The sequence below is a fragment of the Chinchilla lanigera genome, unplaced genomic scaffold (genome assembly GCF_000276665.1).
Source record: "Chinchilla lanigera isolate Chin_1 unplaced genomic scaffold, ChiLan1.0 scaffold00040, whole genome shotgun sequence".
NCBI lineage: Eukaryota > Metazoa > Chordata > Mammalia > Rodentia > Chinchillidae > Chinchilla > Chinchilla lanigera.
The window spans coordinates 9,665,838-9,677,875 of record NW_004955441.1 but is presented as its reverse complement, the minus strand read 5'-3'; the positions used below and the strand labels follow the sequence as shown (position 1 = coordinate 9,677,875).

General features: G+C 34.5%; 1 protein-coding gene across 3 annotated transcripts in view; it reads right to left on the bottom strand.

Moving 5' to 3' along the window:
- Positions 1-12,038, bottom strand: part of Eml4 (echinoderm microtubule associated protein like 4) — an 81,961-nt gene that overhangs the window by 37,991 nt on the left and 31,932 nt on the right. For all 3 annotated transcript variants that reach the window (XR_001235328.1, XM_013517609.1, XM_013517610.1), the window contains 4 exons: positions 5,135-5,258; positions 3,507-3,656; positions 1,791-1,860; positions 504-614 (listed from right to left, as the gene is read on the bottom strand). Coding sequence is in view for 2 of the 3 variants with exons in the window: in XM_013517609.1 (XP_013373063.1) it covers positions 504-614; positions 1,791-1,860; positions 3,507-3,656; positions 5,135-5,258 (455 nt within the window). In the remaining variant the exon portion in view is untranslated. The remainder of the gene's footprint in view (positions 1-503; positions 615-1,790; positions 1,861-3,506; positions 3,657-5,134; positions 5,259-12,038) is intronic.

The following is a 12,038-nucleotide window of genomic DNA, read 5'->3' as shown; positions in this document are numbered from 1 at the left end:
TATTTTTCTCCTAAAATAAAACTTCAAAGTTTAGATGAGATTGCTAGACAAAATTTTACCCACAGACATCAGTTCAGAATCAAGATAATTCGTGGTTTTAGGGAATACAAAGGTTTGTTTCCATTATTTCAATATGGCACCAAGAAAAGCTAATTTTTTTAATGTCTGAATTTTAATAAACTACATCTATAATTCAAACTGAAGTTAAACCCTATTATATTGGTTATTTCACTATGTACTATGATTTGTACATAATCCTCCAGCCATTTCCTCCTACTACACTGGAATCCTGTCTCAGGACAGAACAAAACTAAGCCTAAGTTTAATATCTTAATCCCATCTAAACCAAATTTAGCACCCAGGGTACAATGCTAACCATTTAGCAACAGTTAACATTAACAACAACTAATATTTGTTTATCAATGCACGCACACAGAACACAGATTAACTTCTTTTCTGCTTCTTTGATCAGCTGGCTTGCTTCTTTAAAAATTATTACTTACTGCTTTTGAAAAATCCAGGCATCCCACTCCACGCTCAAAAGTTCCAAGTCCAATAATCTGCAGTGTGGAGAGACTCACAGAATCCCACACTCTGACATGGGGTTGCAGAGGCTGCAAAAACATAAGGTAGTGGGAATAACTGGTATCCAGATGGATGCAAATACATTATACCGCTACCATAGGGAACTACCTGTCATCTTTAAAAAGTAATAGGGATAGATAAACATTTAGTAAGAAGTTAACTACCAGATTTAGACAATCCCCCCCCAAATCCTGAATAGGATCTTTTTTCTCATACTATGAATATAAGGAAATAACCAAGAATCATAATAATAGTAAATTGAGTATTTGCTATTCACATACTTCTTTATGTATGTCACACATGTATATTATCGAATCATTTAATCCTCATACTTTTATGAGCCACAGGCAGTACTATAATAACCATTTCATAAATGTGGAAACTGAAACAGAGATTTGACTAAGTTGATTTAATTATAGCTATTAAAGGGGAGGGTCAGAATTCTAATCCAGGCAAATTTGCTCTGAATACTTTGTGTTTTTTTCTTTTGTTTTGAGATGGGGTATTGCTATATTGCCTAGGCTGGTCTCAAACTTGTAAGTTGAAGTGGGTTGGATATTTTGCTATGAGTATTACATTAATTCCTGAGAAAATAGTAACTTAAATTACTGTCCAATAAGTTGCTAAAGTAAACAGTTCTTGAATATATGGAACTGGAAAAATCTTCAAAGCTATCCATTATAAACCTATCCCAGCTACTCCTTTTTCTTTAAAGAAACTGAACCCAGAGAGTGTCATGAGCATAGTCACACACAAGCTAAGCAGTCATCAGTATTCACTGTTGATCTTAGAAATAAGAGATCTGTTATATAAACCAATTTAACAAATGCTTTTAGTGATATCTCTTCTCCTTATATATAAAATCAAGGGGTCCTTTCAATTAAGGTTCACTGCAGTACCTCTAACAAACAGTGGTAAGATTCTGCATCAAGAAAAAAATCTAACAAGCATATACTGGTTCTCTCATTTTTATAAGTAGTTTATAATAGGGAGAATACCTATTATTTAGGGAAGTATTTTAGTAATGCGATTCTCTTTTGTCTTTTGAAACATTCGTACATTCTCATATACTTTTTTCCCTGCTTATACTAGAAACTCTTCAGTAGCTAAATTTCAAAAGAATTGTAAGTGGTGGATAGAAAATCACAATTCTAGTCTAACAGTGACATCACTACACATAGAATGCATAAAACTGTGCTGCTCACCCTTCCATCTTTATCCACTCCAGCTATCTGTCCAGTTGCGATCCTAATTTTGTCAGGATGTATAGCAAGGCTAAAAGGCAGTATTAACAATAATTTTAAAAATACAGGAAATAAGAAATAGCAGAAATGTACCCTTGTATCAACATTTTTTTCCAAACAATTTTTAGCCATAAAACTCACTCTGACCTATTTTTTCTTTAGAAAAATAAACATCAATTATCCAAAGATTTCTAAGTTTTCAAGTATACATTTTTGCTAAGCTGCACAAATTATTAGAACATTATCCACAGCTTGGCATGGTAACAAATGAAACTATTTTCATTTGTTCACCTTCCTTTCTAGTCTAGGTACACAGGCATACGTATTTACACAGATGTATGAAAGAGGCAGTACTGCATGGTGCAATTTTAATCTGTTAAAATATAAACATTTTAAAATTTTGGTGCATAATCTTTATACGCATTACTGACTCCACAATTCTGTTATCTTTGAGACCATTTTTACTTTTCTACAAAAATAAAAAGTAGTAAACATCTTTAAATATAACAACATCAACCTTTTACTTAGTTCTTTAAACTCTTTAAAGTCTTATTTGGGAAAAAGAATTTTTAATTAAAAGTGGAAAACAGTGTTAACAAAGGTACTTAAATTGATTCTCGTACACATACAATTGATTTAGCAAAATGTTTACAAAAATGTCCTCTTGTTCATATCTAGAATCTTTTTATCTTGTAAGCAGGGCATAGACTCAACTGAAACCTAAGGTTTTTGTTTCTTCATACATACTGCTTATTATTGTTAGAAGAATAGTGTTTTTTTTTTTTTTTTTTTTTTTTGGTTACCAGGAATTGAGCTCAGGTCCTTGCGCTTGCCAGGCAGGCGCTTGTACTGCTGAGCTATATCCCTGGCCCTAGAAGAACAGTGTGAATTTAAATTTTTGTTTTTTTTGTCCCCCGCCCCCCGCACGGTACCGGAAATCGAACTCATGACCTTGCGCTTGCCAGGCAGGTGCTGTGCCGCTGAGCTAAATCCCCAGCCCCTAGTGTGAATTTAAATTTTAATGATAAAAAATGTTCCCCAAGTTTCCATGGCTTCCCTGTATCAAGTTTCATTTTTTAAAATGTTTCAATAATTTGTTTTGTGTAAAGTGTATATCTTGTTTTCACTTCTTTGATTACTAAGGACACTACAATTTATGAATGTTTAATTCTCTTTCTTGTGTAGTTTATATTATGTATTCCAATCAACTACATTAACAGTAACTAAAAATCAAACACAGTAACATCGTGACATTTAATTACATCTCTCAAATTTTCAAATAAAATTTACGGATTCAGTAGGCAGTACATCTGCAGGGTTTAAATATCAAAAGCTATAAAGTGGTAGAACATATGCACATTCTCCTGCTCTTTAACAGTTGTACTTAGAAGTGTATTTTAGGGGCCTTTCCATATTAATGTGTACAGTATTTTCTCATTCTCCTTTATAACTGCATGGTAACCTACACTACAACCTCCTTAGTCTGCGACTGAAAGATAAGCTGTTTCTAACCTTTACTATCTCAACATTTTTCTTCTTTTCAAAATGTATTTACATAATACCCATAATATGTTTACATTCTGAGCTTTCCAAGAAATTTTTAATACTACCCAAATTCAAAAAAATACGCAATGACGGCACAAAGAACAAAAGTGACAAATGTTAAATGATACCAACCATTTCACACAGTCTGTATGACCCAAGTAATGTCGCTGCGTTCTTTCTTCATAATTAAATAGTACTACTACTGATGCAATGAAATAAACTATCTCCCCCGTGGGAAGAAGGTAAACGTTAGCTCGACAGTCCTTCCCTCGATAACCGTATCTTAAAAGATAAAGAGTCAAGGCTTCTAAAAATACAAAATGTAAGGTACTGAACTAACAATGTGTTCAAGGGAGTTTAGGGAATCAAGAAGGTAAAATAAAAAGAAGACTGGACTACAACTAGAAAAGTCACACTCTGCCATTATTTTTGCACAATCTGAGTCATTTACTATAATGTACTGAGTTCCTAGATGTATCAGACACAATGCTGAACACAGTTCTTTAAAAAATAAAAATAAAAATATAAATGGGAAGTGTCTTGCTGTGTAGTCCAGCATGGCCTTGAACTTATCTTCCTGCCTCAGCCTCCTGAGTGCTGTGTGACAGGTATGTGTTACCATGCTCTGCTAAACATAGTTTTAAACAAAGCAAACATGGGGCCTGTGTCTTTGGAACTTAATCTGGGAAACAAAAATAATCAACAAATATAAAATTATAAACATGGAAAGAAAAATTAGGGGATGTCAGGAGAAAACATAAATGGAAGATCTATTATACACAGAGACACAGGAGGGAGCAAAAGAAGGATCATGCGAAAAAGTAACATTTATGCAGAACCTAAAATGATGAGTATGGGGTAGTCAGGCAAAGTACGGTAAGCAGAGAATCTGTCAAAAAAGTAGTTGTAACAAAAAGAATTTGAGGGCTTTCAAGGGGAGGTGTAGGAGAATGGAAACACAGAGCGAAGTTCATATTAGCTCTTTTCTGGTTACCGAGTTTCTCAGAGGTGCTAAGAGATGTGAGGATTTCTAGTAAAAGGAGGAAAGCTCTGTTTTAAACTGTCATTTTAAAGAAAACAACTGGTAGAGAATTTTGGAATAAAATCAACCTTGTTCATTTACTCTGTTAATAAAATGTTTCACACCATACATAGTTCCACAGGTTGCAAAATGCTTACCCAATGTTTTCTTATTAAATTCTTACCACAGCCTCGTGAGGAAGGGATAATTCACCCTTTCATCAATGAAGAAAATCAAAGTTCACAGAGTAAGTGGCAGAGTCAGAACTCAAACATGAGCGGGGCGTGGTGGCGCACTCCTGTAATCTCAGCACTTGGGAAGCTCAGGCAGGAGGACTGTCCCACGTTCAAAGCCAGCCTGGGCTACATAATGAGTTCAAGGCCATGCTGAATACATAGCAAGAACGTCTCAAAAAACCAAACCAAACCAAACCACCTCAAATACAAGTGCTGCAATTCTAGTTCATGCCTTTTCTACCACATCACCAGTACCTGCTGCAAACTGATGGAATACTGCTTCCGCTGTCTGAATTAATTTATGGCTTTAAATTACTAATAGCAAAATACACACAATATGTGGAAGAATTAGCAATGATGTTTCCTTTTTAATTTCCCAAGTGGTTATTATGTTCATTATATTTACTTTTGGATATAAGGACAACTTAATAGATTAGGGAAGCTAATTTTTCTTAAACTAGAGATAAAGCCAGTAAATGTGCTATCACGGTGGAAAAGGATACACCCACTCCAGTTTGAGCTTCTCGGGAGGCAGTTCCGTTCTGATGTCATCATAGTTGTCAACATCAGAAGGAATGAACATTGTAATTGGCCGACCTCGCATAAACATTTTAATATAGTCTCCTTCTGTTGGAACACAAGACAAAAATTAGGTCACATACATTTTCTATACAGTAGAAAAGTCCATCATTAATGTGATAAAATAAAAACAAGACAAAATAGCTACTTCAAAGTTTCATGCTCATTATATGTGGTTGTTTTTGTTATGTATTACACAGCACATAGTGAACAAAGTGATACTGGTAAAGACCTAGTCCAAACATTGGAGGGGGGAAAAACAAATCACTGGCATTTTCCTTAATTATAAATAATAATTTTTGTAATTAAAATATAATTGATCAAAACTGACACATTTTTTTCAAGAAGGCCAGAAAGGTAGAAGTAAAAAAATTCAAAATAAAATAATCTGGTGATGTAAGTCTCTGTAACTGTTGACAGAGTAAATTACTTCAACAGACAACAAGCATGCTTACCACATTACTTGCTCAACCTATAGATGTTTATGTGTTTTTATGATCAGCATATAAAAATATCACCTCACAAACTAAAAAGCTTCCACACAGCAAAAGAAACAATCAATACAGTAAAAAGGTAACCTAGAGAATAGCAGAAAGTATTTCCAAACTATGTCTCTAGGAAAGGGTTAATCTTCCATACATAAGGAATGCCTACAACTCAACAGTTAAAACTGGTAACTGATTTTGCAATGGGTTAAGTACTTGGATATGTATTTTTACAAAGAATACATTAAAATGGCCAAAAGGTAGCTGTAAAAATGTTCAACATCAGTTCAACACCAGGGAAGTGCAAATCAAAACCACAACGAAGTATCATTTCACACCTGTCAGAATAGTGATTATCAGAAAAGCAAAAAACAAGTGTTGCTAAGGATCTGGAGAAACTTCAACTCTTGCACACTGCTGGGAGGAATGCAAAATGGTGTTGTCACTATGGAAAACAGGATGGAAGTTCTTCAAAAAAAAAAAAAAAAAAAAAATAGAACTACCATATCATCTAGCAATCCCACACTACTGGGTACTTTCCAAAAAATCAGAATCTCTTTTAATTGATGTGCATTAGTAATATAGAATAATGAGATCATCTTGGTATACTTTTCACACATATAACATATTTTGATTATTTTCCTCTCCATTAGCCCCCTCATCCGCTCCCCAACCTCTAAAAGCTTACTTCCTAGCTTCTGTCATCTCTCCTCTATTACTTATAAAATCAGAATCTTTAAGAGATAGTCACACTCTCATGTTCACAGCAGCACTGTAGCCAACATAAGGAAATAACTAATTGTCAACTGACAGAAGAATGGACAAAGAAAATGTGATACATACACATAACGGAACATAATTTGGCCTTTAAAAAGCAGGAAATTTCACAACATATAACAATATTGATGAATCCTAAAGACATTTTGCTAACTGAAATAAGCTAGTCACAAAAAGATACTGCAGGATTCTACTTATATGAAGTATCTAAATAGTCAAACTCATAGAACTGGAGTTAAATGCTGGTTACCAGGGACTAAGGGAAGAGGGAAATAAAATTCTGAACCGACAGGTATAAAGTCTCAGTCAAGCAAAATAAATCTCATACAACTACAGTTAAAAATAATGTATCATACACTTAAAATGTCTGTTAAGAAGTACTGCACATCTCATGTTTAAGTGTTCTTACCACATTAAAAGCCAAAAACTTGATCTCAGAATATAGCACTAGGAAAGGACGCCAACACTTTCAAAAGTCAGAATGAGGAGGGACTAAGTGGTAGGTTATACAGGAAGGAGGCAAAGAGGGCTGACTTCTCTCCCTTCACATCTGTGTCTATAATTAATCTTGTGTCCACTCTACACAATCAAATTCAATCCAATACACTGACATTTTCAAGGTTGTGCTAGGAAAAAAATATAGAAAAAGGTAGTGCTAGCATTTTTTTCTCTTGCCATCCTGGGAATAGACTCCAAGGCTTCATATATGGTAGACAAGCATTCTACCACTGCACTAAACCCGCAGCCCTAAAAAAGTTATCTTGTTAGCAGCACAGGTTCTAAGACATTTTTTATTTATATAAACCACCAATCATTCAATAAGATCTTCAATAGTCTAAAACTATTTTTTAAAACTCTAGAATAAAACCAGTATTATACATAGCATACAAAAGACAGTTCTCAAACAAATGCGTTTCTTATTCCTTTAAAAGTTAAAAGAAACACAACCCATTCATTCCTGCCCCTAGCATTCCAATGACAGGATACAGATTGATTATGTAAATGCTGATGGTTAAAAAAGACCCTAAAAGAGAAAGAACGGGACTGAGTACAAAGGCATAGGAAGTGTCTTGCCAACTTGTCTGACACATGAAAACAGGAGTGAATCAGACTGAAAATGTGATCAGCAACCAGAGGCCAACATACTCCTAAAATTTCTAACAATGACCTGAGCTGAAAAGAAGAATGCATCATCTAGTAATTCACAATTCAGTAATTTATGTAAGGCAAAGCATAGAAGAAAAGAGAAATTATTTGCTGAATGTCTACAAGTACTTCTTAAAGAGTCAGATTAAAAAGTTATGCTTGTTATGGGTGAGAAGTTCAAGCTATTTTTATTATTACAGTGGGCTCAGCCTCAGGGTTTGATCTAAGAGCAGGCTAAGACCTCCTACACTATGGTCTGCATGCCGCGTGATGGATGTCTTTATTACCTCTGAATCTAAAGAGTGGGCTCTGCTTCCTGATGATTTTTAGCATAGCTGGCCTTTGATGGCAACTAAATGATTGCTAGCTGCAAATACTTTCCTTCTGCAATCGTTCTTATCTGTATGTCCGTCTTTTACTCCAAGTTTACTCTCTTATAGGTGCTGATTTGTTACATAATTTCCTTTCCAGTTGTTTTTTTTTTTTTTTTTTTTAAAGATTATACTTTTTTGAAGTTTCTTTGAGATTTCCCCCAGGATCTCTGATCGGAGGTGTGAGCTGAGGGTAGGAGGAAGGACATACTTCATGTACTATCTCAGGAAAGCAGCAACTCGTCAATTCCATAAGGGAAGTGGGTCCAGTTTACAGACCACCCCTTTCCTTTGTACTGGGGGTTGAACCCGGGGTCTTGTATATTCTAGGCAAGAGCTTCACCACTTGAGCTGCACTCTCAAGCTGCACTTGAGCCCTTTATTTCATTTTTTTTATTCTGTGACCACATCTTGCTAAATAAATTGCCCAGGTTGGCCTCAAACTCAAGACACTCTTGTCTCATCTTCCCGAGTAGCTGCAGTTATAGGCATGTGCCACCATGTCCAGCTATCTTTTCATTTTTCAAGAAAAACTGAAGATCTATAATTTATTGTAAAATCTCCCAATTTTATAATAATATTTACTCCTTTGACAAAACAGGGAAAGTAGTGTGAAAACATATCTTTTGGCCTGCATACTGCACACAGGTCACCAGTTCACAACCTCCTCTTTTAGAAGACAGTCTTTATTGTGGCATTAGGTAAAAACACACAGCCATTGTCTTTCTCATTACAAATTATTTCTTGACAACTGAGGCTTCTTAATCTTATAGTCAAAGGACTTAGAGCCAGGATGTTTGTATTACTCCAAAAGTACTTTCTGACTGTGCTAACTGTAAACTGCCAGGAAGTTCAAAGGAAAAGGATGACCAAGAGATTAGTCAAGGTAAAATTTGAGATTAATAATATTAATACAAAGTGTTGTGGCTCAGAAAAATGACGAGGGAAATAAATCATTAAACTACCTACCTCATGACAGTAACTAGTAAAGGGCTATTATATTCAATAATGAAGCTGCTGTTTAAATGTCATTACTCTTATCTCTTTCCGTGACATGTTAAACATTTCTAAGATTGAGAGGAAGTGAGGAGAACATAAGCTCTGTCTTACAGACCTTGTTTTGAATCTCAGTTTTAGTACTTACTAGCGTTTATGTTCAAAATAAATATCCTGAATTTAATCTGATCAGTGATAAAGTAGTTCATAATTACAAAAAAATTCTATGGGGTAGTGTTGATTTTAAAATCTACTAGTTCATTTCTCTAGACACATGTAATGATGAAAATGAAAGAAAACTTAAGAGTTTACCTAGTCCAACCTCTCTTCAAAAAAGGGGAAGCCAACGTAGGACAGTTAAATAAATTTTTAGTTTGGGTTCCAAAATTTTCTTCATTATTTAGGACTTTAGAAACATTTCACTATAAAACTGTCTTGTAGACCTGCACTGCCCAAAATGATAGCCACTGGTTACTGAAAACCAGCGATGTGGTAACTGAACTGAGATACCCTGGGAGTGTGAAATGCACACCAGATTTTGAAGACCTCATACAAAGAAAGAGTAAAAATATCTTTTTAGTAATGCTTTAATAGTATAAAGACCATCAAAATGATAATATTTTGGCCATCTGTATTAAATTTATCTAACTCAATCTCTATTTTGTTCTTTTACTTTCTAAATTTTGGCTAGTAGAAAAATTTAAATGACATTTATGCTATACTTTGTCCTTCTAATGGACAGAGCTGTTTGGACAGTTGTGAAATCCTCAGGCTAGTTTGGAGAAGCCCAGTGATTTACAGCGTAGCTTACTTATAACCCAAATAGTCCTGGCATGAGTTCTGGGTCCCAACAGCTAGAAACCAGGTCATACCACAGAAGAAAATGGTTTCTCCTCTATTATCCCCGGGAACAGTGAATGTTGAGCCAATATTTTATGCCTCACTCTCCTTACTGCATTCTTCTTGCCCACACCTTCTAAAGCCTTCCTTTCAGTCTCGTCAAGTTTTGTGCTTCTAATTTAGTCTCTTCTGCTTATTGCTCTAAACTGCAAAATCATCCTATTCTCTAGTCCAAACTCCCATCCTTTTAGAAATGTTATCTCAAATGTTCTGAGCAAAGGAGTATTCAAATAATTCGTGCTCATATACAAGTAACTGATTAAAACTTTTATATTAAAAGATGCTTATCAATGTGTATTACTCTTTCACAGATTGTAACAAACTGAAAAGAAAAATTCAGTCAGAGTGCAGAAGGAAGATGGCACTGGGCACATTCTATTTCCAAGACCAGTTCCTCTAGTGCTTTTTTTTCCACAGCCTATTTCATTTCTGGACTTCAGAATTTAAGAAGGAAAGAGAAAACTTTTCAAAAACAACAGTAGAACTTTAAGGATTTGGGCTATATTTGTAATTATTTGTGCAATGGGTACGATTAGGTCTAGAAAGCCTTTGGTAATTCTAGAATGCTTACATTTTGAAGCACCTTTCTCCCCAAAAGTTTCTAAGAATTCATTTTTATTTATATTTTACAATCTTTAGAACTAAGGTGCCTTCCCCAAACAGAAATTTTAGCTTTATATTTAACTAAAACGTAGACGAGTGTGATGCTACCAAAGCCTTGCAAAAAGAACATGAATGAACCTTTACTTAGTTTGAGCCTTTCCTCTGATACCACCAGTTCTACTCCAAAATCATGAGTTTGAAAGATAAACCAGATGTGAGAAATACTAGCTCTGATTTTATAGTAGAAAATGACAAAAAGACCATTTTTGGAAGACTAAAACACTTTTTTTTTGAGATGTGGTCTTGCTTTAGATCCTGAAGTCATTATATACTCCATGCTGGCCTCCAATTTGCGGCAATCCTCCTGCCTCAGCCTGCTAAGTGCTGAGATTATAGGCATATGCCACCATGCCCAGCTAAAACCTTTTCTTAAAAGATTTCGTTAAAAACAAAAGATGGCAAGTCCCAGTTCATGAACTATTTATTCTGTAATAATAACTCAAAGTTTACAAAGTTGTATGAAAAAATGTAATGTGTTAAGATGTTTGGACTTTGGACAGAGAAAATGATTTGTACTGTCATAAAGTCGAAATTTCATCTCTGTTCAGTTGTTTAGGTATAAAAATATCTCAAAATTCACTGACTTCAGGATTAAAAAAAGAATTTAGAAGAATGTAATCTAACTCTCTGATTTTGTAGATTTTTTAAAAATCATATTCCTAGTGTTGGCTAAACACTATGTAGTTAGTTTTACTAACCAGGACAAAACCTAGGTTTAAAAAATTTGACCTACTTTAATTTTCTTTCTTAGGTAGAGTTTTATTGGCTGGTAAACTTTCTTGAATGCTTAATTACATGGGTGCACAATGAGGACACAGAAGACTCCTTATGAGCGTGCACTGGAAATATAACCAGTCTTGTGCACTTGGCTAATAACTCTTACACTGATAAGCCAACTTAGCAATAAGTAAACCTTTCCTGACTTTAAACTTCCTCTAATTTTTCTTCTGTTTTTAGCTGATCATCATTGAAATTACTTGAGTAGCTCCTTTAGTATTTTAGATTATTCTTACTGCCTGAAAAAGACCTTTGGGAAAAGACAGGAAAGCAGCCTAACCCAAAAATATTGGACACATAAGACTTTCTAAGACTTGCTATATTGTTACGAAATTCTTTCTCTGCAAGCAAAATGATTGTATTTTGACAACTTTCTTATATCATTACATATTTATATCCCCAGGAACAAGTATTTTAAGTAGTGAATAAATCAGAAGGTTTTTCATTTTATCTGAGTATAACAAGATGGATTTAATTTTTAAAATACATTCAACACAAGAAACTTCATATATCAAAACACCCCCACCTCTGCTTTCTCAATTAACTATGATAGAAAAAGAATCAGGAGGCCCTGGAGGAAGAATAAAAATACCTGTATATGAAATTCTGATTAAGTAGAATTTATAACAGCTTCAACTTTAATGTTTCATTTCTTTAAAATAAATTCCTGAATCAAATAAAAGCAAAATGTGAAAATGTGATAAATTTTGGTG